This window comes from Gallus gallus, chromosome Z, assembly GCF_016699485.2.
Source record: "Gallus gallus isolate bGalGal1 chromosome Z, bGalGal1.mat.broiler.GRCg7b, whole genome shotgun sequence".
Lineage (NCBI taxonomy): Eukaryota > Metazoa > Chordata > Aves > Galliformes > Phasianidae > Gallus > Gallus gallus.
Genome location: NC_052572.1, coordinates 8,026,821 through 8,054,714, shown reverse-complemented (window position 1 = coordinate 8,054,714; position 27,894 = coordinate 8,026,821). Strand labels below are relative to the sequence as shown.

At 44.5% G+C, this 27,894-nt stretch overlaps 2 protein-coding genes and 1 long non-coding RNA gene across 15 annotated transcripts in view; 2 read left to right on the top strand and 1 right to left on the bottom strand.

Annotated features, from left to right (window-relative positions):
* The window catches only part of DCAF12L2 (DDB1 and CUL4 associated factor 12 like 2), a 30,553-nt gene extending 22,648 nt beyond the window's left edge, over positions 1 to 7,905 (top strand). For both annotated transcript variants that reach the window (NM_001396454.1, NM_001396455.1), the window contains exons 8-9: positions 2,403 to 2,587; positions 3,309 to 7,905. In NM_001396454.1, coding sequence (NP_001383383.1) covers positions 2,403 to 2,587; positions 3,309 to 3,467 — 344 coding nt within the window. In that variant the 3' untranslated portion in view covers positions 3,468 to 7,905. The remainder of the gene's footprint in view (positions 1 to 2,402; positions 2,588 to 3,308) is intronic.
* LOC121108635 lies at positions 7,116 to 21,461 on the bottom strand. Its single transcript, XR_005843321.2, has 4 exons — positions 17,569 to 21,461; positions 16,841 to 16,959; positions 13,082 to 13,297; positions 7,116 to 12,827 (listed from the first exon to the last, which is right to left on the bottom strand). It is a non-coding gene; the product is annotated as an uncharacterized LOC121108635 (long non-coding RNA).
* Positions 21,462 to 21,494: 33 nt separating this feature from the next.
* Positions 21,495 to 27,894, top strand: part of UBAP2 (ubiquitin associated protein 2) — a 227,114-nt gene continuing 220,714 nt past the window's right edge. For 8 of the 12 annotated variants that reach the window (XM_040655470.2, XM_046905277.1, XM_046905276.1 and 5 more), the window contains exons 1-2: positions 21,557 to 21,603; positions 24,499 to 24,621. In XM_040655470.2, the coding sequence (XP_040511404.2) occupies positions 24,591 to 24,621 (31 nt within the window). In that variant the 5' untranslated portion in view covers positions 21,557 to 21,603; positions 24,499 to 24,590. Of the gene's footprint in view, positions 21,604 to 24,498; positions 24,622 to 27,894 lie in introns of all 12 variants that reach the window. The other 4 variants (XM_040655471.2, XM_040655468.2, NM_001277105.3 and 1 more) reach the window with 2 other exon arrangements.

Sequence of the window (27,894 nt, the reverse complement as noted above, 5' to 3'; positions counted from 1 at the left end):
GCCAGCACTCATCACCAGCCTCCACCTGGACACAGAGCTGTTGACCACAGCCCCCTTGCTGTGACCTTGCAACCAATTCCCTATCTACTGAATGTCCTTCAAACCCATATCTCTCCAATATAGAGAAAATATGTGGATATGGATGATATGATATAAAGAATACAAATATATGAATCTCACACTAATTTCCTATCTTTAGTGTTGTATATAAGAGCAGGTCAGAGAAAGATGGTAACACAGTAAGTCTGGAATTGGGGCTGGTTTTTTATCTAGTATAACATCACCGGCTTTCTACAGAAGGCAATTGAAGGTTTTTAGTGTGTCTTGTAAGTGTTGCTTTTCATAACAGCTGTACAGAAAAATGCAGGGCCCTGAACTCTAGTCCTTGATCAGCAAGAGCAACTGCTTTCTGCTTGGCTGGCATGTAATGTATTTTCTTGTGTCCTTGACTTGTATCCTGACAGCAGCAATGTTAATGTAGCGGGCAGAGCTTATGAAGTTCAGATTCTGTGTATGCTCTTTGTGTAGTCCACATCTGCATTATATTTGGCCTCCTTGTCTCTTAGGACTGAGACTCAATTTTCTGACCCAAATATTCAAGCCCACAGATAGTAGTACAGTGTTGTGAATGTTGGAGAGCTTGCCTTGGTCAGTTTTAGGCACAGGTTGTGCTTTTACTTCAATATTACTCATCTGGGGTGGTACTTCAGCACCTTAAGAGCTGAGAAGTGCCATTCTAAGCATCTTCTTTGTGATGGGTACATCCCTGTTTCATTCAGTTAAAGAGAAATATTCAATACAGACCTGTGGATCTTTTTTTTTTTTTTTTTAAACTAATAAATAGCTCTGAAAAGTATGGTGTCTGCATTCACACTACTTCACCTGTTTCTGTGAAGCAAGTGGGTTGCTTGTCAAAAGCACTTGTAGCAGAAATAGAGGATACCTACTCTTGTGCCTTTCATCTCTTACTCAAGTGTCTGCTTTTGCTGATGGCAGAGTATTCAAAGCATTCTGTATGTATTTGTCTGCCAGGGCCAGGACCTTGTAATGGGGTGAAGAAAGATGTATCTGACCTACACATGTGCATTTATAGCTGTAAATTAAATTGGACATATTGTGCAAGCCTTTGCACAATAAATAGGGAGTAGATGACAGGATGTCTAGCAAGTTCCTATACAGAGGCATACAGAATCTCTTCCCTGAGACTGTTTCTGAGAAATGTGATGGTGTTTGGGTTGTAGGATACCTACTCTAGTTTCATTGCTAGGTGAAGTGTTAGAGATGCCAGCTGTAAAGAACGTGCACTTATTTGAGAATCTTGAGTAATTATTCTTAGACTTCAAAATTGGTTAAGATATTGATGTATCTTCTCAAAATGGTTAGCAATTATTATAGTTATACATGCATAGAGCTCTTGTTGATCAGCAAAATGCATTTGGTGGCAGCTGAGAGTAACTCTCTCATATGGCCATTTAGCACAGCTTGACAGGTAGCTAGGTAGGGGTGAGCTTGTGGGAAACACCAGTAAAGCATTCTCGCTGTGTGTAGCCACGTACTTGGTCGTGCCTTGTACTCAGCCCCAGTACTGAGCCCTGGGGGACACCGCTCGTGACTGGCTGCCAACTGGATTTAACTCCTTTGACTACAACTCTTTGGGCCCAGCCATTCAGCCAGTGTTTCACCGATTGCTCTCTTCCAATATCTGAAAGGGGATTACAGCGAGAGCAGGGTTGGTCTCTTCTCATTGGTGACAGGTGACAGGATGAGGGGAAATGGCCTCAAGTTGTGCCAGTGGAGGTTTAGGTTGGATATCAGGAAAAACTTCTTTACAGAAAGGGGTGTTAAGCACTGGAATGGGCTTCCTGGGGAGGTGGTTGGGTCACCATCCCTGGGTGTGCTAAAAAACATTTGGATGTGGTGCTCAGGGACATGATTTAGTGGGGGGTTGTTAGAATTAGGGTAGTATGGTTAGGTTGTGGTTGGACTTAATGTTATCTTTAAGGTCTTTTCCAACCTGAGCAATTCCATGATTCTGTGATTCTATGCTGCATTTACTTAGAGGCTCATTGCAGTCAGAACAAGGCTTCTCTTGATCTTAAGTGTCTTACAATCTCTGCTTATCTGGCAGAGCTGTGACCTGCTGAAAGTGTAGCATCATACTGTGCACCATCAGTGGAGCAGATGGCCTCCGAGGAGAAGAGTATGCATAATTGAAGCTACTGCTTCAGTAGTACAAGTAGGATTTATTGCACTGCTCCACAGCAGTGGGTAAACTGATATGATGTGGAGAAAACTAGCAGGTAGTTTTTGTTAAAGAAAATATTAGACATCAAGCAGCAGTACTGCAAAACCAAAGCATGTCTTCTCTTCACTGAACTGTATGTCGTTTCTCTGTTTGACAGGCATTCGATCAGTGAGCTTCTATGAACACATCATCACAGTGGGAACAGGGCATGGTTCCTTACTGTTCTATGATATCAGAGCCCAGAGGTTCCTGGATGAAAGGCCCCCACGTGCCTGCTATGGACAGAAGCAGAAATTAGGAGGAAGTGAAATTCTGAAGCTGACTACAGGGAAAGGTTGGCTGGTGAGTAGCTTGTAGCCACAGAGCTCAAGTGAGTTGTTTTCATGGTAATTGTATGAAATGGATGCCAGTAAAACCATGGTCATGTAGCTATAATAGTGAAAACAAAGAAATGCTGCAAAATTGTTTTCACAGACACTTTATGAAGGGTCTTGAGTAGCTGGTTGCTTGAATGTAAGGCGGGCTACTCTGCTTATGCAATGACTTATAAATGAACTAGATTTTGTATCTTTCGTTATATTCAAAAGCATAGACTTCTAGTTGTTAATACCTCACATGTTGTCTTCCTGTAAGACATGCTAATTTAACATGGTTTTCAAATTAAAACATTTAATTAAACCATACACAGTTTTAAAAACTGTGCCTTTCTGAAGTAATGTTATGGCAGGCACTTGAGTTCATCCTGTGTTTTACTATAAAGCAGTTAATGGAGAGAAGTTGGACAAAGCCATTATTTTTTCTATCATTGTGCAACTTTAGAAACTAATGAAACTTGATATCTTCCCTACCCTTCACCCTATCTGCCTCCAGTGTTTTGTGCAAACCTCTGAAAAAGCCTCAGGAAGTCTCTGATATCTTCCAGTTCAAGTTGATCTGTCTGAAGCTTCAGGAATTGTTAACAGAAAAAGATCCATTTTAGGCCCTGGACACTACATTCTGCTGCTGGGAAACAAGGCTTTCTGTTAGTTTGGCAACAATAACAGTCTCTACTTTCCTTTAACAGAATCACGATGAAACCTGGAGGAATTATTTTTCTGAAATTAATTTCTTCCCAAATGCTGTTTACACCCACTGCTACGACTCATCTGGAACGAAGCTCTTTGTGGCAGGCGGCCCTCTTCCTTCAGGACTTCACGGGAATTATGCTGGTCTCTGGAGCTAATGATAACTCTTTACAAATGCTGATCCTTACACAGTTTTCTACTTTCTTTTCCTTTGTTTTAACAGTGAATGAAACTGTGTGATGCCATTGAATTCTGTTTTAAATGCAAGTAATTTTTTGTCAGAGTTTTCTGTTGGCCTCCAACAGTTTTATACATCTCTTTGAACCAGTTCTTTGCTTTAACCTCCTTGATCCTTTATATGATGGGTGTTTGATATCCCTTTCTATTTTATTTACTCAAAATGACTCCCCCACATTTAGGCTATCTTGGCCACACGCCCCCTCCCCTACTTTGCTGTGAGGTAGGATTCCTTTCTAATGGAGCGGTTGCTCCTGCGCTTTCTGTGAAAGTCTAGGGGCTGTGTGTGTGCAGGTACTTTGTGTCAGTTACATTACCTGGAGTGAGGACTACTTGTAATTAGAAAATATTAAAAATATTTATAAGAGATAAGCTACTACTTTATCTGCAGAGCCTGGCCCTGGCCTGGGTTGATCTTATTTTTTAAAAGTACAAGTCTAATGATACTGTTTATATGTAAAGGAATACAGTAATTTTAAGCTGTACTCATTGGAGCCCAGGGATAGACTCCCCAGGGGTATTACCCATCAAGCCTAAGCTGCAGAAGCACAGGAGTTCTCAAAAGTGCATTTACATTTTAATTGTAGTTTTCAGCAGTGCCAGGAGCAAAAACATGATCTTCTGTTCCTGTACTTGATCCAGGTATCAGCTTACGCAGCTGGAGTTTGAGTAGGCTGTTCTGCAGCTTGGTGGTTGCAGAATAACATTACATTGAGGGGCCTGCAGAGGTGATGAAAGGAAATGGGGGCTAGGGGTACAAGTTTTATTGACAAGAATAAGTGAACTAAACTATTTTCCAAGCAAGCCAAGGTTCCCAAGTATGCTGCTATGGTAGCTCGTGGGTTATTTTCAGACAGCCTAAAGCCCAGGTTTTTTGTCCCAGGTTATGGAATTTTTTCCATTTTTTTTTTAATCTGTTCTGGTCATTAGGGTTGTTAGCTATCTGCTCTGATAAGCTAATTGAATAAAGAAACTATTTTTTCCTCTAAGGTTAAAGAGTGTGTCTCAGACTTGTCTAATGCAGGCTTAAAGCTTACCACGTACCAAGATAACTTGCTGTTAGCTCATGTTGCGTTAGTATCCACTGTCATGTAGCTTGCAATAGGAGATGTTCAGTCTTTCCCAGACTCCCCTACTGCCTTCTCTGTTTGAACTCTTTTGAATTTTACTTGGGACTGTGGGTGGGGAGAACAGATCCAGTGCCTTTTGGGTCCAGCTGTGAAGTGTATGCACTTGAGTATGGTGATCTTATCTAATTCTAAGCTAAAATGCCGGGCTCCAGAGTGCTATCCCTGGTCCTCCAGTAGGTACCAGGAACTCGTGCCTCGTTACCATCTGCTGCTGAGATGAACACTGGAGCAGAGTGCATGCCTTGGCCTCGCTGCTTTGGTGCCAAATGAGCAGCTGAAGCTGAGGAGAAAAGGCAAGACTGGGACATGCTCTTTTCTCCTGTCTCTGCTGGAGATTACAGCTGCCACAGTAGAGCGACTCTAGTTTCTGCGAGAGTTCCTGCCAGATTTATCAGAGCTACTTAGCACAGTCTGATTGTGTCCTTACAGTCCTCCTGTCTTTGTACGCAGTGTCTTCATCAATAATGCCAAGCAGTGAGACCCTGGCTTACATCTTTTGCTGATGGGATTACACAGTGTAACAGTCTTGTTCCTGAGGGTGAACAGGCTGGTTTATTTGGCATTAGGCACCAAGTAGAGAAGGTAACTAATTGTAGCAGACCTTCAGTCCTTACTTCCTGCTGTTCAACTTTTCAGGAATAATGGGATCTTGTGCTGCTATTGACTGTAGGAAGCTGTTCATTTTACCTCTCACGTCTTTTAAGTAGACTACATTTTTCTTATTTATAATCACATGCAATCAAACTAGTGACTTTCATGTTCAGTAATGCCCAGCCTGCAGTACTGGGAAACAACCTCTCAGCAACAATCAGGTGTTAGTTAACAGACATTCCCATGGAACCTGAAGCTACAATGCAATGTTAGCTTGAGCATAGCATTGCAGGTGATGCTCACTCTCTTCACAGACACCTAGTTCTTGGCCATTCCCTCAGCCTTCCCTGTTGTACAGTCAGCTCAGCCAAGGAGAAGTACTACTGTTCTCCCCAGGTGTTTTCTGGGACTGTTGTAAAGCATTGAGTCCATTGTTTTGTCCCTTCATCAGTGCTACTGGTGTTAGTCCAAGGTGAGTAAATTACCAAAGAATAGTAAATAGGTGTTTGTTCATAGTCTCAGTTGTTCATTTTCCACATAGATCCATTTTAAAATAATTTGCAAGAGTGCCCAGAGACCTGACCAGATTTAGTCTGTCCACGAAGGTTGCATTTGTATTGTGAGTGATTCTTGTGACTCCCTTAATGAGGGAGACTCCTGAATTTCATTATGGGGATATTTTTGCTGCCTCTGTTTGAGGTCTTTGGCAGCATTTTTGTATCTTAAGGATTAAAATAATTGTGTATCAGTTACTCTTCTGTAGAATTTCAACCTCTTTCTTCACTTGAGCACTTGCTTTGTATATAGCTTGCAGCTGCAGAGTTACAAAATTAAAGTTGTGTTCCATCTATATTAAGTGGTGGTTTGGTGTCTTACTTTTACTTTTACAGTCCCCTCATCTGAGAGGGACTGACCTTGTGATGAACAGATTTCCCTCACCTGGTGCAAATGTGAAATAAAGCAGGCTTATCTAGACTGTTTGTGGAGGTTGCCTATTTTGTTTGATTGCAAGAAACCATGAACAGATTGGCCATCAGTCACTGCGTCTCAGCAATGCAGTGGCATCTTACAGCATCTTACATCTTACAGCAGCTAGGTGGGAGCTCTGAGATCTATTTGTGGTGGTCTGATACCCTTATTTTCTATAAACCCACTTTTCCAAGGTGTCTGAGAGGTTCTTAATCACTTTGTTGCAATTGCTGCTATATTTCTGTCACTCACCTTGGGTGCAGCTCATTCCTAGGAATGCTGTGTGATGCAGACAGAGCTGGCCTTCTGGTAGCTCCTGCTGCACAAGCCATATGCACCCTTTCTGGCTTGAAGTCAAATGAAAATTGCCCATTGTGCACTGCTGGTCATCCCACAGCTGCAACCCATGATGTGGCCTCCACTTAAAATAAGTTTCTCAGTGTTGCAATGCCTTCACAGTTTATCTTAAGGTTCTGAAGCACGTACACCAGGAATTTGTCCATGTTGCATACAAGGAAAGCAGAAATACAGCTGCATCTTGTCTGAAGGGATCTCCTGTGTGTGCTTTCCCTTGCTTCTGCACTTCACTGTGGTGAGGAGGGGCAAGGAAGGGCACAAGAAAAGAAGAAGAAAGCCCAAATAAGTGTTTGGTATTGCTCTCAGAACACTTGATTTTAACAGCACGAAGGTGATGGTTACTCATTGCTCAAGAGGTAGTTGTGAAAGGGCTTAATCAGAAACGTTTTCAGAGAGCTCAAATAGATGTCCCTTCCATTCTTTTTTTCTCCTTTTTCCATGTTAATTTTTAAGGAGTTAAATTAGGAGATGTCTTTTTACTTATTATGCTGTGTTTCTTTATCAAAACCATGTGCTGTTTCGTTATTAAAAAAAAAACAAAGAAATAAAAAAAAAAAAGAAAAAAGCTCTTGACAGAAAGGAATCTTTACAATTAAAAATCGAGTGCCTCTGATATCCTGCTGGAAGTGAGAAGGTCTAAGAGTGCACACAGACCCAATGCAGGGTTCCAGCTCTGGTGGTATAGAAAGTGCAGGCTGCCTGACTGCTTCTGGACTGGAAAAGAAATCAATACATCAAACACCTGATTGCATACAAATTCAGTCCATTTGACTTAAACCAGAAGAGAGATGTATAAAAACACTTGCAGTGTACAGTGGGATGTCTCTAGTTCTGGATGTCGATTCTTTGGTCTCAGAACAAAAATCTAGGAATCAACACTTGGTTTTCTTAGAAATTGCTTTTTTAGATTCCCTTATTAAGAGGGGAATTTCAGGTGCTGAATTTTAATCTCATTAAACTTGTACTTTTTATTTGCCCATTCACCTGGTCTCCTTTCTTTTTCAAGGCCTCCCACAGTCTCAGGGTGTGTAAATCACTACGACTCATCCAAATAATACTGAAATGGACCAACCAGAGGTTAATGTGCCTTTCTCTTCTGGTACCTTGATCTTTGTAAAGCTATCTCACAAACTCGTTGCTGTCTTAGGGCTGGGTGCATGCTTTGTCTTTTTCTAAGATGAACGTGTTGAAGTTGCAACAGGTTTGTACTGTTAACTTTCTGTGACTTGTTTCATTTGTTTTAGGGTCTGGTGTCAGCACAAATCAATGCACTGGTTTGTCTTGGAATAAATCTTACCTGTGACTTCTGTCAGTGCTTGCTTGTTTGTTAACGTGTGCACAGATGCTGGGTCTTCCCCGTCGCCTATGATGTAATTGCATATGAGGCACAAACTGCAGAAGGTGTTTTAAAATGTGTGCTGATCACAACTTGTTGCCTGAGGGTAGAATGTCCTACAGTGAACTGTTTTTAATGTTGGCTTTTTTTTTTTTTTCCAAATACATTTAAAGCTCCAAAGCTCGGAGGGTGGGGTGGAGATCAGGACATGCTGGCACTTGCTGGCTTTTGTTCTGGATCTAGTTTCTGATGTTAACAACTACAATTCCATCTGTTTAACAGAGCCTTTCTCAGCTTGCCTTTTCTGTCATGAACTGTGTCCAACAGCACTGTGTCCTGAACGATCACAGAAGCTGTCAAAGTCAGCAGTAACAGCTCTCTTCAAATGTTATAGTACATGTTTTTACCTGCACTATGAAACTTTAAAGTTATTGATGCAGCTCGCAGTGGGAAACTGCTGAGAGTAGGCAAGAACTAGCCTGTCCGCTCATGGGCCTCGGCGTTCAGAGTTTCCTCGTACATTTCTTCCTCTCTGAAAGGTGATTTTTTGTTTTCCAAGACAAAGGTGTAACACATTTGGCTTTGTTTTCTGAATTGGCAAATGATATCTTTATTTTTAAACCGACACCTGGGGTTTGAGCTAGGTTTCTGCCTTTTACGCAGATAGAGTGTGATTGACACAAGATGTCTATTCCCAGTTAATCTAATCCTAACAGCATGGAAACGGGAGCACTTCTTTGCTTCCTGTCACCTTAAATGGGCATTTATATCCATAACTAACTGAAGTATTGAATTCTGCTGATCCATGAGACTACCTTTGTATTTAGAAGCAGCATGACTAGCCATCAACCTATTTACCTTAATATGTCATCACAGCTCTAAGGTTGTGCTGTAGCTGATCATGGTACCCCTGTGTGAATTTAACCTGGAGTTCTTTTAGATTTATTAACTCTAGAGTTTCTTTGAAATTAAGGCCTCATTCTTATCACAGTCAATCTCCAGTAGAACAGAATTGGTTTCACTTTATTTTATGAACTTCAGTGCTTTCCTCTTCTCACGTTTCTTTCTAATTCAAACTAACAGACTTCAAAGCTGCTTGCTTGGTCTGGAAAATATCAGGTCAGGATGAGAGGATCCTGTGGCCTGCTGGAGAAAGATCTCTATTTTCTTTTACCACAAACTTCAGTTACTGTCCAGCCAACCCAGATATGGAGACTTCGCTCTCGCAAAGTCTACAGAGACTGAAATTCTCACACATCTGTACTGTGCAGTGGTTGTCAGCAGATCATGAAGTAAATAGAGGTGCCCAGCACTGGCACAATGCTTGTTTAAACTGATCAGTGGTGTTTCGGTCAACATCACAGCTGAAGATCCTCTGAGCAGAAAGACAGGAGGACGCATCGCTGACTTCATGCTGATTTTTAATCCCATTTAGAGGCTTATCTGCATGTGTGCATTTAATGGATTATGAAAAAAAATCATACTGTAAGATGAGTTAACTCTAACCCTGTTTTTAAAAGGCAGAAGTTGTTACAGTTAGCTTTAGCCAGCAGTAATACCCAAGGCTGCTGTGCTCAGAGTGGCCAGTGTTTGAGCAGTGCAAGCCATGAGGTTTTACTCCATCATACTTTATGCTTATGTCACTACAGAACTGCTCCCAGAACTTGCAAAGCTACTGCTCTTTTCTTCAGGTGAGGTGTGATGATGACATGGGAAAGAGCCACTGGTCAGTCACTTGCTCCCTCCCTCCTGGCTGAAGCTTGCCAGTGCATTTGTCTCTTCATTTTCATGATGATTTAGAGCACTGTGCTTTGCTGCCAGCCACCTCCATGTGCTTTCAGCTGGGATGGAGCAGAACGGCTCTGTCTGCAGCTCCATCCACCTGGCTGCTGCTCAATCAGCACCACCCGTTTGTACAGGGCTGTACCAGGCCAGCTGGGCCTTCTCTTACAGTGCAGGAATAGTGTGAAAAGGCCAGGATGAGAACCTTCTGACAGGCTCTGTCATCTTATTCAAAATACGTTGTCTCCATACTCAGTCTCAGCCTTGCTCCCTTCTTGCTGCTCCTCTGGACTCGAGCAAGTTCTTTGCTGTCTCATGGCATACTCAGGTACCAGAACTGCAAAGCTTGGGGCCGCCTGTCTGAGCCCTGCTGCAGTTTGAGTCTTCTGTGCATGGACAACAGCGTGCTGAGCCAGGGCCTCACCACCTGCCTGTTGCTGTTACCCAGCCCTGATGTCTCCCCCAGCTGGTATCCTCCTCTTAGCCTGAAGGGCTTTGCTGCAAATTCATTCCTGTGCCAGCCATGAAGGACTTGCTGGTGATTTCAATTATTTTTCTCATTCTGGAATTCACCGCAAATGTGCAAAATCCTACTAATTTCACAGCTCTCTCCTGAGCATGGTACAGGGGCCCACCCCAGTGAGTCATCAGTGTTATTTGTCTGCTTCCAAGGTGCACAGAGACAAGGATCTCCTGAGCCGTTTTTAGGGAGGAGAAGCAGCTGCATACACACAAATGGAATGGTATCTCTGGATCGGACAGGTGAGGAAGCAGTTTGAGAATTTGAAATATCAGAACGGAGTAACTGAGGTGTTTTTTATTAGTTTAACAGGAGATTTGTCTTACAATCCACAGAAAATTGCAGTGCTAACAGGGGGTTCTGCTCATCGACATAAAATGTGCCTCTGAATTACAATGTAAAAGTCAGTCTCTCTCGTTTGTAATGCAAGGATTCTAACTGAAGACTGGTTTGATTCTTGTTCCTTGCTCTGAAGTGTTACCATCCATACCACAATCCTTGCTGGTGTCTCCCAGGCACCATACAGCACTACCCCCATCTAGAAGCAAAAAGGGAGTATGGAGCAGTGCAATCTGATGACCTTCCTTTGGAGAGACACTGGAGGAAAGAGACCGAGTTCCATCTGACTGAAGTGCAGCTTTAAACCAACGCCACTTCTCTCAGATCAGCACCCCTTACTACCTTCTCCTCTGTATAGATGGGAATACAAAAGTAGGCACAGCAATATGTGATCCAGCTGATGTGCTTGTGGGTGGAACACAGGGTTTTTGAAACATGAGGACTGAGGTTTCCAGTTGTGTGGAAGAACTCACTGTGAACACAAGTGAGTTTGGATCTCTGATTACAGCTCTTCTGCTGGCTTGCTAAACGCAATCAAGTACTCTGGAGTCTTCTGAATAAGACTGCAGCAGAAGGGCTGTGAAGGTGTAGGCTGGAAACAATCATTTTAGGTCACCTCTACGTTGCTTAACCACACAGACGACGTAACGGTGATTTGTACAGGTTGCTTCCCATGTCTCAGTCTCAGCTCTTAATTTGCTTCTGGGGAAAACTGTTAATAGATGCATTTGCAGATCAAACTAAGAGCTACATTTTCCATCTTGTATTAACCTTTTTACCGTGTTCACATGCCAGAAAGACATTGCTCTTTGAAAAACCATGTTAGTGTGTGTGGCAACAACCCATACACTTTTTAAATACCTGAGCATCGTTACCCATGCTGTAGTCTGACAAATGAATCTTCTACTACTGCCCCGTTCTGCAGAAAAACAAACTGCAGTTTGTTTTTCCAATACTTGAAGTTGTGTGACCTGAAAATGGGTGAACAAGATGTATTTGTGCACCTTACTGTGGGTATCTCTAAATAAAATGTATTTGTACAGTGTGTCAGCTCGGCTGATGGCTTGCTTTCTTGCTAGTCCTTCCACAACAAGTAAACCAAAGGCAGCTTGACAGTGAGCAGACTTGCGTTTGTCCCTTTAGCAGTCTGGCATTTGTGCAGACATGAATGATTCAAAGGAAATAGCGAACTAGTTTTTTGTTTTTGTTCCCTCACCCTTTGCCAGTGACTGCACTGACACCCAAGGGCTGGCTCTCAGCCTTTTCCACAGTTTAAACATCAGTCATGTTTTGTGTACAGCTGCAGTAACAGTCCTTGCTTCCACAGAAGATATGTCTAAAAGCAGAGCGATGACTATTAGGCTCTTCAAAACACCTTTCTCTTTTCTTCGGGTACCTCATTTACTCTGAAGCAACAGTTCCCCCTTAGAAGCATTAGACCATATGCATACCTCTAGGTATAGAACGGACCAATGTTGGCTGTATAGCACTAAAGCTTACAGGAGAATCTTGAGCTCCAGAGCTGCGTCTGTAGCACTAGATCTGTCTCCATGCATTCATTGCTCAAGAGAGCAAGGTCTCTGTCTAGCCATCCTATTTCTCTGTCTCAGCTTCCCTCCTTGGAACAAGGAAGACCAGTTTGGGAGGAATGTCCTCAGGACATCCTAAGTTCTATATTGGAGGTTAGAACTATGTGCCAAATGCTCCTGCATCCCCCTTTTTTATCTTACTTGGCCTTGCCATGAGCTGCTGGTTTCCGGAGTAGTTTCTTATGGAGAGTCTGCAACATTATATGTAAGGTATAAGAGACTATACCTCCAGCCAAACCATCTCTGCTTCCTTTAGTACTGTAATAGGTGTTCATGAGGCTTGAGGATGCCCAAAAAAGAAAGAAAAGTCCAAAAGGCTTGTGTATACTGTCATCTACTGAACCTTGTACCAAAACTGTTGGAGATCTGAGGGAAGCAAAAGGAAAAAAAGTCCCTCTGTGGTGGAGACATGCAGGACATAATGGATAACATATGGCAGGATGAGGCTGGAAAGCACTGGTAGCAGTACAACTTGTGGCTCCTGGCTTGCGTCCTGCCACAGCTGTGGCTTTGGATGGGCTCCTGCCAAGCCCTCTGTGTGAAATTTGGAGTTGAACTGCTTGTGAGCTGTATTCTGTCCTTGTATTGTCACATTTCCTCTAGACAATTGCTGCTCAGTGCAGAATGGGTCCCCTGCAGGGATGATGCTTATATTTCTACTCCTAAGCCTGAGGAAAGAGAGAGGGTGAAGAGGCAGTTACTTTAAGCTACAGAAATGGTTCTGGCAATGCCCATTACACACTGCCCAGCTGCATCTGATTCTCCACCAAGTAAACACAAAAAGGGATTGGATGTGGCTGAGGACCTCGGGAAGCCCCAGGACTGTCAGTACAGATGGACTTCTTCCTGGGGGTGTGTTCAGCAACAAATCTCAGCAATAAGCTATCCAAATCCTCAGCAGTTAATTTCAGCATTAACCTACCTGGTCACATCACCTGGCTTGTGAGTTCCCCTGTTTTCCCATTCACAGTGCAGATGAAAGAGTTTGTTCTTTGCTGCGGGGCAGGTGATCTCTTTACCCAATGGACTTAATTGTTTCATGGCGGTGGCTTTTGCTCCTCAGACTGAACAGCCCATGATCCCTCAGCGCTTTGTCACAGACCATGCTCAGCATGCACGTGTGTGGCCATCATCATTTCTAGGGTGGAATCAAGAGGAGATCTGTTGCATTCCTTGGCTTGGAGGCTGTGCTGTTCTGCTATCCATCGTGCTTTTATTGTACACTACAAGCAGTGCACCCTATCCTCCCTTTCAGCACTCAATCTGTTGCCTGTCCTCCATCTCCCAGCTCAGCTGCTGCAAGTTTGCCTGGCTGTCATCACCCTCCTGCTTGGGTGTATTTTGTTTCTGACCGCTGTGGCTCAGTGTCAGCTGCCAGCTGGTGGCACCGCTGAGCAGAACAAGGAGGTCAGAGCCGACCAGCGCTGCGGTCATGGTTTTGCATTGGCTCTGTTTGGTCCTTCCTAAACAAACCTGTACTCATCCTGACTGCTTCCGAATGGAGGAGCAGCAGAGTATTTCCCACTGTGAGGTGCATCCGTCATTCAGTAAGTAGATTCAAACAGAGAGGAATGCCAGGAACACACTGCTGGTGGTGTTCTTGGGATAAGGGCAGCCCATTCTGTCAGAGGAAAAAGTCAGCACGTTCACACACAGTGCATTAGAAAGCAAATAATGCTGCCCTTTGCTTCCTACCTTTCTCAGGCCCCAGCTTCCTCATCTGGAAGAACAAATCTCAGGATGGCTCCACCCTCTGCCAAGCTCAAGGAATGCCAACCTTGCTTTTGGGCACTGCTGATCAGCTGCTTGAAAGCAATGCCCTGCACAGCAGTACCCTTTCCTCTGCATTACAGTGCACCATGAGTTGGGAGAAGTAAGAGAGAAGCTCTGGGACTTCAGCACAGAGCTACAGTCAGAAGGTCAGCTTGAGAGTTCCTTGTACTGTTTGTGCCAAAGACATAGAGAGAGAAATGACAAGGGTCACGTTCTAGGGATGCTGAAGTTTTGCAGCCATCATAATCAGTACCTCGTTTGGTGGTTGGATTTTTTTTTCCTGTCAAAAATGTATCATTCCAGGTGTTTCTTCTCTTCCCAGACCCACCAACACGACAAGTACTGGTGGGGATAAGGACTCCTCTACAACAGAAATATTGCAGTTTCTATACTGGAGAGGATGTGACTAGATTTAAGGTCATCTTTGGGGACCTGCCAGCTCATGTTCATCTCGTGTGCCAGAACTTCCAGGTCCTTCTCTGCCAAACTGCTATCCACATGCCTGGATTATGGGATTCTTCCTCTCCAAGTGCAGAACTTTCAGTTTCCCTTTGTTGAACTTAATGAGACTGCCATTTCTCCAGTCTGCTGAGGACCCTCTGAACACACTACAACCATCTCATCCCAGTGTCCTGAGGGAATTAGCTGATGTGGTCACCTCTCAATGACACTCTCAATGACATTTGAAAAGTGGCAATCAGGTGATTGCCTGATGACTGGGAAAAAAGTGACATCACACCCACTTTCAACAAAGGTGTGAAGGATGACTATAGAACTGGCAAATCTTTTACAGTGAGATTAAACACTGGAACAGAGAGAGGCACTGGAACATTTTGCCCAAAGATGTGAATGATGCCCCATCCCTGGAGACTTTCAAGGCGAGGCTGGATGAAGCTCTGGGCAACCTCATCTAGCAGTGCATATTCCTGCTCATTGCAGGAGAGTTGGACTAGATGACCCTTACGTGTCCCTTCCAACTCTAAGGATTCTATGATTTTATGCATTATTTGCTCCTTCCACTTTTGTCCAAGCCATGAAACAAGCCCCACAAGAACACCACCAGTGGTTGGTCACCAGCTGGACTTTGTGGCCCTGACCACAACACCTAGAACACACCAGTTCTGCCAGTTTTCTGTCCCTGTTTCTGGCTCTGTATATAGCTGATACTTCATTAATTTTCTATGAGGATGTTACATGAAACATTACTGCAAGCCTTGCTACAGTCAAAGTGAATGGCATTCTCTGTTAATTCCTCACCTACCAGGTTGGTCATTTCACTGTAGAAGGCACTGAGATTGATCAGGCATAAGTTCCCCATTGTAAACCCATGCCAATACTCTCAATCAAATTTCAGTCCTCCATATGTCTGGAAATGACTTCCAGGACTAGTTGTTCTTTCACTTTGGCAAGGACTGAGGTGAGGCTGACCAGCCTGTAATTCCCCACCCTCACTCAAGCTGATTGGTTCTTGCCATTGCCAGTTGCTGGAGCTACAAGTAGTCTTCTTAGAAATCAAAGCAGATGATTGACATTTAACTAGGGCTGACAAATACTGTTGGACATGCTGTACAAAAGGTTCTCCTAAATATAACACAGGATAAAAATACTTGTAATTTATCCTAAGATGAAATTCAGAGAACAACTGCAAATAGAGGTGCATCCAGGTTCCTCTTCACAACACTGTGTGATGGGAGGAGAGGAGAGGAGAGGAGAGGAGAGGAGAGGAGAGGAGAGGAGAGGAGAGGAGAGGAGAGGAGAGGAGAGGAGAGGAGAGGAGAGGAGAGGAGAGGAGAGGAGAGGAGAGGAGAGGAGAGGAGAGGAGAGGAGAGGAGAGGAGAGGAGAGGAGAGGAGAGGAGAGGAGAGGAGAGGAGAGGAGAGGAGAGGAGAGTTAATTACCAAACAAATATGAGTACATCTCCATTATCTGGTGTAAGGGAGGGCTGAGATTCCACTAGGCACTCAGCATATAATGACAGATGTTCTGTGAGCACTGAAAGAAGCACTGTGGGACATTGAGCAAGGATGGCTGAAAGCCTCTAGCAGACCTTGTTGATGTGGATATGATCTGGTAAATGAAATGGCTTTGCTTCTGTGGGGCACTGCAGCTTAGCTAATCAGCCATCCCAGAATGTACTCTCATGTAAACAACAAGTGTCTTTGGTTGATAAACTGTGTTGTTGTAACTTGAATCAGCAATGAAACAGGTACATTCATTTACATTATTCTGCTAGAGGAATTGGTATAAGCTATGGCAGCAAAAGGATTTTTGTTTCTTGCTTGTAAGAACTTATTACTTCTTAAAGAACAGTTCCTAGTAACTGCATTAGCGCCCCTGTAGATAGTTTTAGAAACATTAACAGGATTATAAAAATAATAGTGTTCCAAGATTATCTGATCCACTGAGAAGCAAGATGAAAGACCACTGCAACATCCGGCAGAGCACACAGCTGGTTGTTAATTTAGAGCCTGAGTAGTGAGAAGTTACATCTGGCTGTCTGAAATAGTTTCTATCACTAACCCTGGGGTGCCTACACCCAAGAGTTCTTTAAGACCTGTCCAGAAACATGTCTGGCTTCAAGGTGATAATTTTAATCTTGGGAAATTGTAAGAGTCTGGAAGCATGCCAGTGTTTGAGCAGGGCACTGAGTGGTGACCAGACACCTGCAGACTACTTTCCTTGATGTCACGGGTAAAATAATGGAAAACTAACAAGGTTCTTGATTTATATAGAATACATGGCTGAACATAAAATTAATGCCAAGAAACAGGGTTGTGTGGGGGGGGAAAATAAAAGCCTTGTTAAAAAAAGCCCGCTTAGTTCTCAGAGATTCTTTGGCCGATAAAGGTAACAGTGTGCATATCACAGAATTAAACTGGAGAGTATGACATAATAAACTCAGCGCTTACCATCAGCAGAGCGTGCATTGTGCAGAATAACCGCCAACATCTTCCTTGAAATGAGCGTTTACAGTGGGGCTCTGCAGGAGCTTTATCAGACTCAGGGATGTTAAAGTCTCCTCAGCTATCTGGAAGTAAATACAAAGTCACTGCAAACATTTTGTGTAAAAAATTGGAGGGAAATAAAATAACAATGGGGATAATGCAGTTGTACAGAGAAACTCCAGAATTTAGTCTCCTGAAAACACATCATCTTCTTTCATATAGTCAAATGTCAAGGTGAGAACACCTGGACCAAGGGCTGCAGGCAGCACCTACAGAAGAGGGTCTGACTCTAGGTATGAAGTGATGCTGAAGGGATGATCAGGCAGTCTAGCATCAATTTGCAGGGTGGTGCTGAGATGTGACAGACTAATGCAGCCCATGAATGTCAGGAATTTCAATGACCTGGTCTATATGAGGAGCAGACAATGATATCATCACACTTTCTGCCTTTAATGCCATGAATCAGTGAATGGCATATATACCAGAAGGGCACCCACAGCTCAGTTACCTTTTGCAGAACAAATGCTGCTGAAGCCCTGCTTTGGCATACACATTAACACAATCGAACACACTACCTCCATTTCCAGACAGCATCTTTGGAGCCTCACTCCAAATCTAAATGCAGCAGCAACCCCTTGTATACCCAAGGGCAACATCTCTTCACACACTTTCACTCTGAATTCAAGACTCACTAGTTTCACTCTAATAGGAGAGAATTCCTACTTCTCTACAAACTCAGCTGAAATCTGGAAGTCAAACTTGGTTCCCTTACATGAAGCCACTTCTCTAACAGAATCTGAATACAGTGGAATCACAATGGGCCTCCAAGGTTACTGGAGTGCATTCCGAAGTGCTATTGATGAAGGTGTCATGGGTTAAGGCCTTACAAACATTTTCTAGAGAAGAGTAGTAATGTTATTACACCAAATGGTATAACTGGGATAAAGAAAAGACACAAAAGAAGATGTGAACTTCAGAATCAATTGTGAAAAATTCCTCTGAACACTAGCTCAGTTGTACTGATTTCTAATCAGTCAGAGACCAGGTTAGGCAGTGTAGAAAGTAGAAGTGTGTTAGCGTAAAGAGGGATGATCTACTGCAGCCCAAGCTGGTGGAGAATAGGTGTTTTTCACTAATACATACAAGTCTATGGAGCCAGATGACATGCACCCCAGGGTTCTGATGGAACTTGCTGGTGTGGTTGCCAAGGCACTCTCCATCATATCTGAAAAGGGTTGTCAGGGGAAGTTCCCAGGAACTGGAAAAAAGGGAAACTTCACTCTCATTTGTAAGTAAGACAGAAAGGAAGACCTGGGGAACTACAGGTTGATGAGCTTCACCTCTGTGCCTGATAAGATCATGGAGCTAATCTTCCCATAAGACATGTTAAGGCATGTCTGAGGTGAGGAGGTGATTCAACACAGCCAGCACAGCTTCACCAATGGCAGATCATGCAGGACCAATCTGATGGCCTTCTGTGATGGAATGGCAGCATCGGCAGACAAAGGAAGGGCAACTAATGTAATCTATCTGGACTTGTGCAAGGCATTTGGCACAGTCCCACACCATACCCTTATCTCTAAACTGGAAAAGTGTGGATTTTAAAAGCTGGCTATTCGTGGATAAGGATTTGGTAGGATGATCACAGCTAGGGGGTTGTAGTCAACAGCTCTATGTCTAGGTGAAGACTGGTGACCATTGGAGAGTGGTGTCCCCCAGGGTTTCACCTCCAGACCGGTACTCTTCAACATCTTTGTCAATGACCTAGACACTGGGACTGAATGCACCCTTAGTAAGTTCGCTGATTACTCCAAGCTGAATGGTGCGGTTGACATGACAGAAGAAAGGGATGCCATCCAGAGAGATCTGGAAAAACTTGAAAGTGGGCCTCTGTGAACCTACTGAGGTGCTGTGCTTGGGTTGAAGCAATTTCAGACATGAATATAGATTGGGAGAAGAACTCATCGAGAGCAGCCCTATGGAGAAGGACTTGAGGATTCTGGTGAATTCATCATTTCATCTTGAGGATGAAAAGCTGGACACAAGCCAGCAATATATGCTTGTAGCCTGGAAGGCCAGCAGTCTCCTGGGCTGCATCAACAGAGGGGTGGCCAGCAGGGAGAGAGAGGTGATGGTCCCTCTCTACTCTGCCCTTCTGAGATCCCATCTGGAGAACTGAATCCATGTCTGGGAAAGTTGTGGAGTAGGTCCAGAGGAGGGCCATGAGGATGGTAAGAGGGCTGGAATACCTCTCCTATGAAGAAAATTTGAGGGAGTTGAGCTTGTTTATTCTGGAGAAGGCTCCAGTGAGACCTCAGTGTTGAGGCCCTGGCACAGGCTGCCCAGAGGAGCTGTGCATGCCCCATCCCTGAAAACGTTCAAGGCCAGGTTGACTGGAGCCCTGGGCAGCTTGGTCTGGTGGGAGGGTAAACAGCCCATGGCAGGGGGTTGGAATTGGTGAACTTTAAGATCCTTTCCAACTCAAGCCATGCTATGACTGTTGCCTTGAATGCAGAAGCAGAGTAGACTTTTTAATCAGGAACAGTGTGATATTCTTAACATAAGCATTTTTTCCCCCTTAAGTGTTACTGTCCAACACCAACACACTAAAATGAAGGCTTTCAGCCAACCATGTAAGACATCTGCAATAGGTGACTAAAAAAACCAAGCCTGAAGTGAGTTTAAACATATGGTCCAGAGGAATTTCCACCTTCACTGAATTATTTTTTAGAAACAGGAAAAATGGAAAGGTCACAGAAATGTCAGATAAAGTGCTGACATGTGCAGAAGGGAGTGAATGAAATATCTAAGTAGGGAGGATTTGCCTGCCAGGCCTGGTCAAGACTTTGTTGTGGTTAATGTAGGGTCTCTGTTCCAGTCCAGATGTGCTCAGATGTGCTGAACAGCCACAGCAAGGGTCTCTGACTGCATCATTTCATTACTTCAGTTCTCCTCTGGAAGCTTTGGAACTGAAATGTGCTATTTTCTCTTTTGTAGTTATTCCATGTCTAGCAGGGAGAAAAGGTTGTTGGTTATTTTATTTTATTTGGTCCTAGTATCTTTGTTTAATTGTCTCTCATTCCAAATATTCCTAGGCTGGATTCTGTGTGATATTAGGAGACATCTTCCAGCTGGCACCACACCATCTGACAAGAGAATCCCAAGAGCTCTCAGCCTTTGTCGTTGCATGCTACACATCAAATATCCATATTGATTAGCAAAGGATTGCCAAGTCATGATGAAAGGATGCTAATAATACTGATCAAATCTAGACAGATTATGGAGCTGTGGATATGTTTGTCAGAAAGCCTGTGAAACCTTGTTTAGAGTTATAGCTTATTCCCTCCCCCCCCAATAGAAATAAGATAAAATATCAACAGCTGCCTCCAAAATCAAAACTACCTGTACACTGTTAGATCTGAATTTTGATTTTTCTAAAGAGCCTGTATCTTAAAGGGAAAAGGTGGAAATGGGGATGTCTTCCATCTTCCAAGCTGTAGGAACTGTTGTAGCTCCTGCTCACCTATACAATCTAAATGAAGGATGCAAGTCACCTCTGCCTGTTGGCTGTGTCTAAGCTGAGAGGACAGAAGCACAAACAGCACCAATTGTTGTTCAAATACTGCTTATAGTAAAAAGAGATTTGATAGCCTCTCTATTTATAAGTAGGTCAAAGGACAAAGAATGAGCAAACAAGCAAAGGAAAGAAGACCACAGAAAACGTCAAAATCATGAGATGTATCACCGGGTATACCAGGGACTAAACAAACACTCACCAGTTATCTTTACCAACCCTGTCCTCTCACCATGGGATCTGCCATGGGGCACTGCCTGAACTGCACCAAGGTAATCAACGAATCATAGGAAAACATTTGAGTTGGAAGGAATCTTTGAAGGTCGTCTGTTCCAGCTCCCCTGCAGCGAGCAGGGACACCCACAGCTCCATCGGGTGCTCAGAGCCCTTGAGCCTGACCTTGACTGCCTCCAGGAATGGGGCATCCACCGCCTCACTGGGCAGCCTGTTCCACCCCCACACCACCCTCAAGTATTCATGTAAGTGCAGAATGGTTTCCCACCCGATGACTGTTCAGGCCGTACTCTCAGCAAGTACAGTGACAGATGTAAAGGAGTCTTTGGATTCTGTGTGGTCACAGCTTGGGATACGTAACATGTCTGTGATGATGCCTCCAGCACATCGAGTGGAGAAGGGGCAGCTCTGGGAAACCCAAAGCATTGTCTGGGTGTGAATGATGGTACCACTGATAGTAATGAACAGAGCCCAGCAACCCGAATGGGCTTTCGTCTGCAACATAACTGAGTTCGGTTTTGGGCCCCTCACTTCAAGAAGGCCGTTGGGGCCCTGGAGTGTGTCCAGAGCAGGCATGAAGCTGCGGAGGGTCTGCAGCACAGGCCTTGTGGGGAGCGGCTGAGGGAACTGCGACTCTTCAGTCTGGAGAAGAGGAGGCAGAGCACAAGCACAATATAAAATCAAAACTATTTTAAACAGACCGGCCAGCTGAGACCAAGCCAAATCGCCAGAGATCCCCTTGGCACCGAACCCACCACCCCTCTCCCCTCAGCTCCGGTGGGCGGGCCCAGCCGCCCCCTTCCGGCGAGCGGGGAGGCGGAGCCCCGACCACGTGACGGAGAAGGGGCCGGACTCCCTCTCCCTGCTCACGTGGTTCTGGGGGTAGGCGGAAGGGACGGCTGATGGGCGCGCGCTGGTGGTGTGTGAGGGGCGAGGCGCGGCCACGGCGCAAGGAGGCGGGGAGGTGGGGATGGGGGCGGGGGGGACCGAGGAGCCGGTGGGCAAGCGCGCGGCGTCGTGTCACGTGGCGGGGGAGCGGCCTCGCGCGCGCGTGGAGGCGAGGAGGAGGGAGCGGCGCGAGGGGCGGTCACGTGACGCGGGTGGGCGCCGCTGCTGCTGCTGCTTTGTGAGCACATTGGGCAGGTACGGAGCGGGGGGAGCACCGCGGGGCGCGGGGTGCCTCGCTGCCCTCCCCCGCTTCCCCTCAGCCCCCCGCCTCGCGTGGGGGATTGTGGGCCCGCCGCCCCCCCCTCCCCGCTAACCCTCAGCGTTCTGAGGAGGCCGTTGCGTGTCCTCCCCCCCCCCCACCACCACATCCCTTCTCCCCTTCGCCCTCGCAGCGCCGGGGCCCAACGGCCGCTTTTGTCCGGGGGCGGCGGGGCCCGGCCGTCCCTCAGTGCTGTCGGTGGGGGGAGGCGAGGCCCGGTCGGGCCTCGCGGCTCTGCCCTACTTTTGCCGGCGCCCTCCCCACCGCCCGCTGCTCCCAGAGCTGCGGCCTGCCCCGTACCGCCGGGCCTCGGTGCGGGCAGCAGGGAGGCGGTGGCCCGGCCCTGAGGTGCGCTGCTTCCCGCCTTCCTCGGGGGCGACCCATGTCCAGGCCTTTGAGGTCGGGGTGGGGGGCAGCTGCGTCCTCAGCTGTGTGTGGGGTGGGGGAAGGCGTCTGTGGGACACCTTCCGTCTGAACCCCGTGCCGGGCTGTACTTCCGTGCGTCCTCCCCGCGCTGGGTGCCTTTATATGGATGGGGCTGTGCCGTGTCAGAGGCGCAGCTCGGGACGGCCGGCAGCGGGTTGTGTGAGGACAGGGCTGGGCACGGGCCATGCTCTGTGTTACCCGGCCTCCGTGAGCCTGCGTATGTCTGGGAAGTATGGCAGGGCTTTGCTCTTGAGCTTGGTCATATTGCATTTAATAATCATAATAAAGTTGTTTGCTGTTGGTACTGAAGGAAATTACAGCAGGAAAGTAGACCAAGAGAAACCCTTCTGGAAGGAACTGGGTGTAGAGAGGGATCTGGTGTGCCTTGAAGCCACGCTGGATCTGAACTCTGTAAGGTGCAGTAGATGTAGGAAGGCGTGCTGTGATGCCCGCAGTGCTGCTTGGTGCCACCTGAGGGTTGCTCATGTGCTGTGGCTTGCAGCCTTGTACAGGTGTGCAAACTCTGAGTTCTCACAGTCCTCTTGATTGTATTCGGAGGAGCTTTGCGAAAGAGAAGGTTGTGGCTTTGTGTTGAGCTCTGTGAGGGGAAGCTCACAAGGGCCAAGCATGGAGCAGGGATCAAGCCCTAGTCATCTCAGTTTGAGCAAGCAATGGAGGCTTATAATAAAGCAGCAGATCGAGGCAGTACCCTCTAGGGTGGCAGTCACTGCTGAAATGGAGGGGCTGTCCTGGAGTGAGAGTGGCTTTTTTTTCAAGGAGGGAAACTGGAGCTGGATGTGAGTGAAGCAAAGGGAGGGGGAGGAAGTGCAGGCCTAGAGCAGCACTTTCCATTGAAAATGGAGTCCTTCACAGAAAACAGCATAAGCTAAGGCTTTGGAAACCTCTTTGTTTGTTTGTTTGTTTTTTAAATATTTGCCAGACCCTTTAAGCAATTCTCTCAGTTATATCGTGATCTGTGATGGAATCTGGGTTTGCATTTTTACCTGAGTGACTCACTATTTATACCTGAGCCTGATCTCTCTGTGTGGTGATTTGACCTAACTTGCTTAAAGAATTTATTTTTAACCTTATGCTAGGTAACTTGAAAGCAAGGTAGGCTAAATCATTTTGCAGCATTAATGATGTTTTGGGACTCCAGAAGTGTTACATGGAAAAACTGGATTAACTGGTATGAACTGATTTTGATGTGTAGTCTGGAAAATGGGCATGTTTTTTGTTTATAACCTCAAACAGTCTTGGTAACTTGGAAGAGGGAGGGAGAGGTGGGAATGCCCTGTTCTCTTTTGTTCTAGCTACAGTTTTATCAGCATACTGATTTTAAAAAAATGTTTATAATAATAAAACAATAACAAAAAGAAGGCACAGAAATTCAGAACCTTGATCTGTTCCACATCTGTTGTTTTGACTAGTCCTCAGGAAAGCTCCTGAGCTTGCAAAAGGACTTCACTGTTCAAGATTGGAAGTGCATATTTACCACAAAGATGTAGGGGAAGTCAAGGAGAATCCCAACAACATAATCTTGTTGGTTACTGTAAACTGCTCTTTCTGTTTTTGTTTTGTTATACTTTTGGGATTGTAGGGGTAGGTTTCTTATTTTATTTTTCTTCCATGCACTTTTTTGTGACATTTTCCTCATAAGACACCATTTTTGGTATGTTTTATATTTGTTGCTGGTGTCCCCCTAGTGATAGTGATCATAGCAGAATGATATGCTGTTTAGTAGTACTTGAGAAATGTTTGTATGGTGGAATATTGATGCTATGTCAATAACTGGTGTTAATAATAATGTTTACTTGTAATTTTGGTTTTGGTTAGTACCAGTACTTGGACTAGGTTCTCTGTGAAAGAATAAGAGAATGCAAATATGTATCTTCTGATCTTTGCTTCACATTAAGTAGAAGCACAGGAGCACCACTGTGAAAAACTGTGCTCTGTATGCAGGTTTGCAGCAGCCTTGTATGACCTTGGTAAAAGAGAAGCTGAGTGACTTGTCCCCTTTACAAAAGGCCAGATTGAAAGAGACTTTGTGTTACATTTGTGTACTTCAAAACTGTTGAGAGGAAGGTGCGAGGAAATACAAGTAATAACCTGGCTTCAGTGTTGTTGGTCTGCTGGATCTTAACATTTTGTTTATTTTGTTTCTTTTTCTCCCTGTTACAGTCTGCTGGCTTGTAGACCATTGCATCCTGTTTGCTTCTCAGAGACCAGGCTTGGACTTGTGCACTTTTTCAGACGGTTTCCATAAACAGGTTATGCTCATTAAAGTGAGAGCTGCGATGAAAGGTTTCGAAGCATCTCCTTTGCGGTTACTTAAGGTTCATATTTTCCAAAAATTGTACGAAAGCTTTCTCTGTGCTACTCTAACATGGAAGCTGTGCTCTTCAACTTTTGCCAGCCATCGGGGCTCCTGGTCCATGTGGGGGCTCTTCCAATCTGTTTCACATGTTGCCTGCAGCCCTTCTCCCCCATGACTTCTCAATACTGTGAAGAGTGAGCAGTGACTTAAGACAGATTAAAGGTGATATGGTCTGATGCCTGAGATCTCATCGCTCGCTCAGCTTGCTTTTACTGCATTGTAACTCTTTCGCTGAGCATGTTGTTTTATTGATGTTCTCTGGAGACTGTAAAACTGGCAGGATTGGTTATATGAACAGCTTTGCACAACTCCCTTGAATGGAACTCTTTCTAACTCTCAGTTCCCTGGAAATTCTTTTATCTGGCTATCTTTGTGAATGTTTCTTCGTTTCACTTTCTTTGGAAGATAAACTTGCCAGGTGTCCTCCTTCTCCCTCCCCAGCTTGTTGAAATTAAGTTTTCCAGCAGATGAGCGTGGAGGAGTCTCTGACCTGATTAGTTCTAGTATTTTTTGCATTAAAAACAATGAGATTGTTTTTAATTGAAATTTTCTCCCAAGCTGGTGGGAGAGCTTTGGTCTTTCTCAAGACCTGAGGCTTACCCTACATAGTGCTTGTGTGGTGAACTTTATGGATTTTTTTTTTCTTGCTTTATCATACAGGAAACACAGTTTATTCCAGATCTGCAGAAGATGCAGATTCGGCAGAATCATTTAGTATTTGAATTTCAAGTTATGTGCAGATTTGAGCCATCAGATTTGCCCTTCTTTAACCTAGTTTAATGGAAACGGAGTCCTTCTTACTATGTTAGGCAGCCCTGCGGCTTAAGGTGTAAAACTTGACTTTTGTGCCTGTTATCCACATTTCTTAATATTCCTAATGGTTTGGTGCACTAGATGGAGGTCCTACAATTCCACTGTGGCTTCGTGTTGAACACTTTGGTTTTATTTCCTATGACTACAGTATTGTTCCTAGAAGTAGATAGTTGGAGAATTATTCTTAAGAGACCATACTGAAATTCATCTTAAGCAGAGAAAACTATGTATTTATTTTTTTGCTACTGTATTTGTTTTGTTGAGTATTTTGAGAATGGTGGATATAATGTGGAATGGAGCATATGGTTTTTTAAAGCTTTTCCTCTTGTTCCATTTGGTTTGAAATGTTACTGGAATCATGGCTGTTTTATGGTAAATGCTAGGCCTGTAGTATTTCTTGTTATCACATTGTCTTTGTTTCCTATAGTTGGAGGTAATTATTGATTTTTTTTTTTCCTTATTTGAAATCTTGCGTTTTCATTTTTCCTTGATTTTTAAAAAGTTTCTGTTTTTGTAGATGCTGTTTTAGCAGTGTGAATCCAGAAGGAATCCTGATGCCAAACGCTGCAGGATTGTACACACAGAGCATGTAACGTACTGTATTTGGGAATCTCTGGTCCGTGCTTTGGCTGGGCTGTACCCCAAGGAACTGGTGACTTATGTTACTGGGCTTTTATTTCAGCTTTTACTCTCATGTTCTTCAGGCGTGATTTACTGATGTTAACTTCAGGTGGCTAAATGTGCTGAGGAGCAGTGCTGCACTTCCAGCCTTGTGCTTCTCTTTCTTTCAGTAGTGACTGAATGGATTTCTGAGTGTTTTGAACATGGGTGAAGTGCTATAGAGCAGCTATCTTAAATTCACTTTAGAGGAGGTTGAAATAGTGTTAGGAGCTTGGTGAAAGCAAGTTAGGAAACATGCAGAAGTTGTTTAAATGTTTGAGAAGTTTGTGGCTTCTGATACATGTCCTCAACCTCATCCTGTGTTGCTTTTTGATTTGCAGATAACAGCCATATCCAGGAACTTTTCTGTGCATCTTAGGAAAAGATTTTATTTCTTGAATAGCTGTCTGTTATGATTGCAAGTAGGAAACTCCTTGTGGCTTTATACATATACCCCGCTTCTCATTGTCTACTATCCCATCTATTGGAGCAGTGTATGTTGCTGGATTGAGGTCTTAATGATTCTTGCTCTGTCTGATTCAATTGAAGTTACTAGACTTTCACTTTTCTTTGTGACTGTCTGAGCAGAGAAGCTAGAGCTTGATGCTTGTGGGACATCTTTGAGAACAACTTTGCAACTTCAGGACTTTCTTCTCTTTTGCTTCACATGACGAAAGGTTGGCAGAGGCTGTCTGCTGACCAGGTGCTCCAAGCCCTCCCCAGTCACAGCCTCCTGCAGCAGGCTGTCCAGAGCCATGTCCACATGGCTGTTGAAGGCCAGTGAAGAGGAGAATGACTGAAGAACTTCTCTGGACAACCTGTTTCAGTGTTCTGCCACCTGGACAGTGAAGGAGCATTTCTTCTTGGTCAGGTGGTGCCTCTTGTGTTTCAGTTGGTGCCCACTGCCTCGTGTCCTGACACGAGGCACCACTGAAAAGAGCCTGACTCCATCCTCTGTGAACCCTGCCTTTGGGCATTTGTAGACACCAGTGAGAGCTCCCACCCTTGAGCCTTGCCTTCTCTAGGTTAAAATTCTTGACAGATCTGCAGTCCTTCAGGCAAACTTCAGGCCACGTGTTCTTATGTACCTTTTGGAAGGCAGTGGGCGATAGATTGAATTTCGGAAGGATGGTGGTAACAAGTTGTTCTTGACTGTTCATAGGTGGAAAGCTGAATGGGTTTTGGATGTGCACGTAGAAGAATGCTGTGAAAATAGAATGAGGTGCATATTTTAAGTCTGAGTAATTTCTTTGTTTGAAGATAAGGGATAATTGGGTGTCTTGGTGCTAGCTGAACTGAGGATTGTAATTTGGTAGTTCTGTGTGGAAAACAGGTTGAACGTTTGATTGCCTGAGAGTGATTAAAGTTGCCCAAGTCCTATCTATGTTCTGTCTAGGAATCATGTGGATTGTGAATGGTGGCTTACTGTGCACACAATATTTATGAAAAGTTAGACAGAATTCTTACTGTACTTCTGTGTACTGAGCAGTTCATTTTACAAAGCTCTGTGCAGAAAAACGATTTTTGAAGTATTTTTTTTAATGAGTCTGAACCCTGAACTTTAGAGATTTAGGCAAATCTAGGTAAAGTAAAAGTGAATGGGATCTGTTTGTTTTTCCTACTCTTACAACTCCCTAGGACCTCTGCAACTGTGGATAAAGGTTCAAATGAAGTTTGGTGGCTAAAGCTGTTTCATGGTTAGGGATCTTGAATCTGAGAAATGCTGG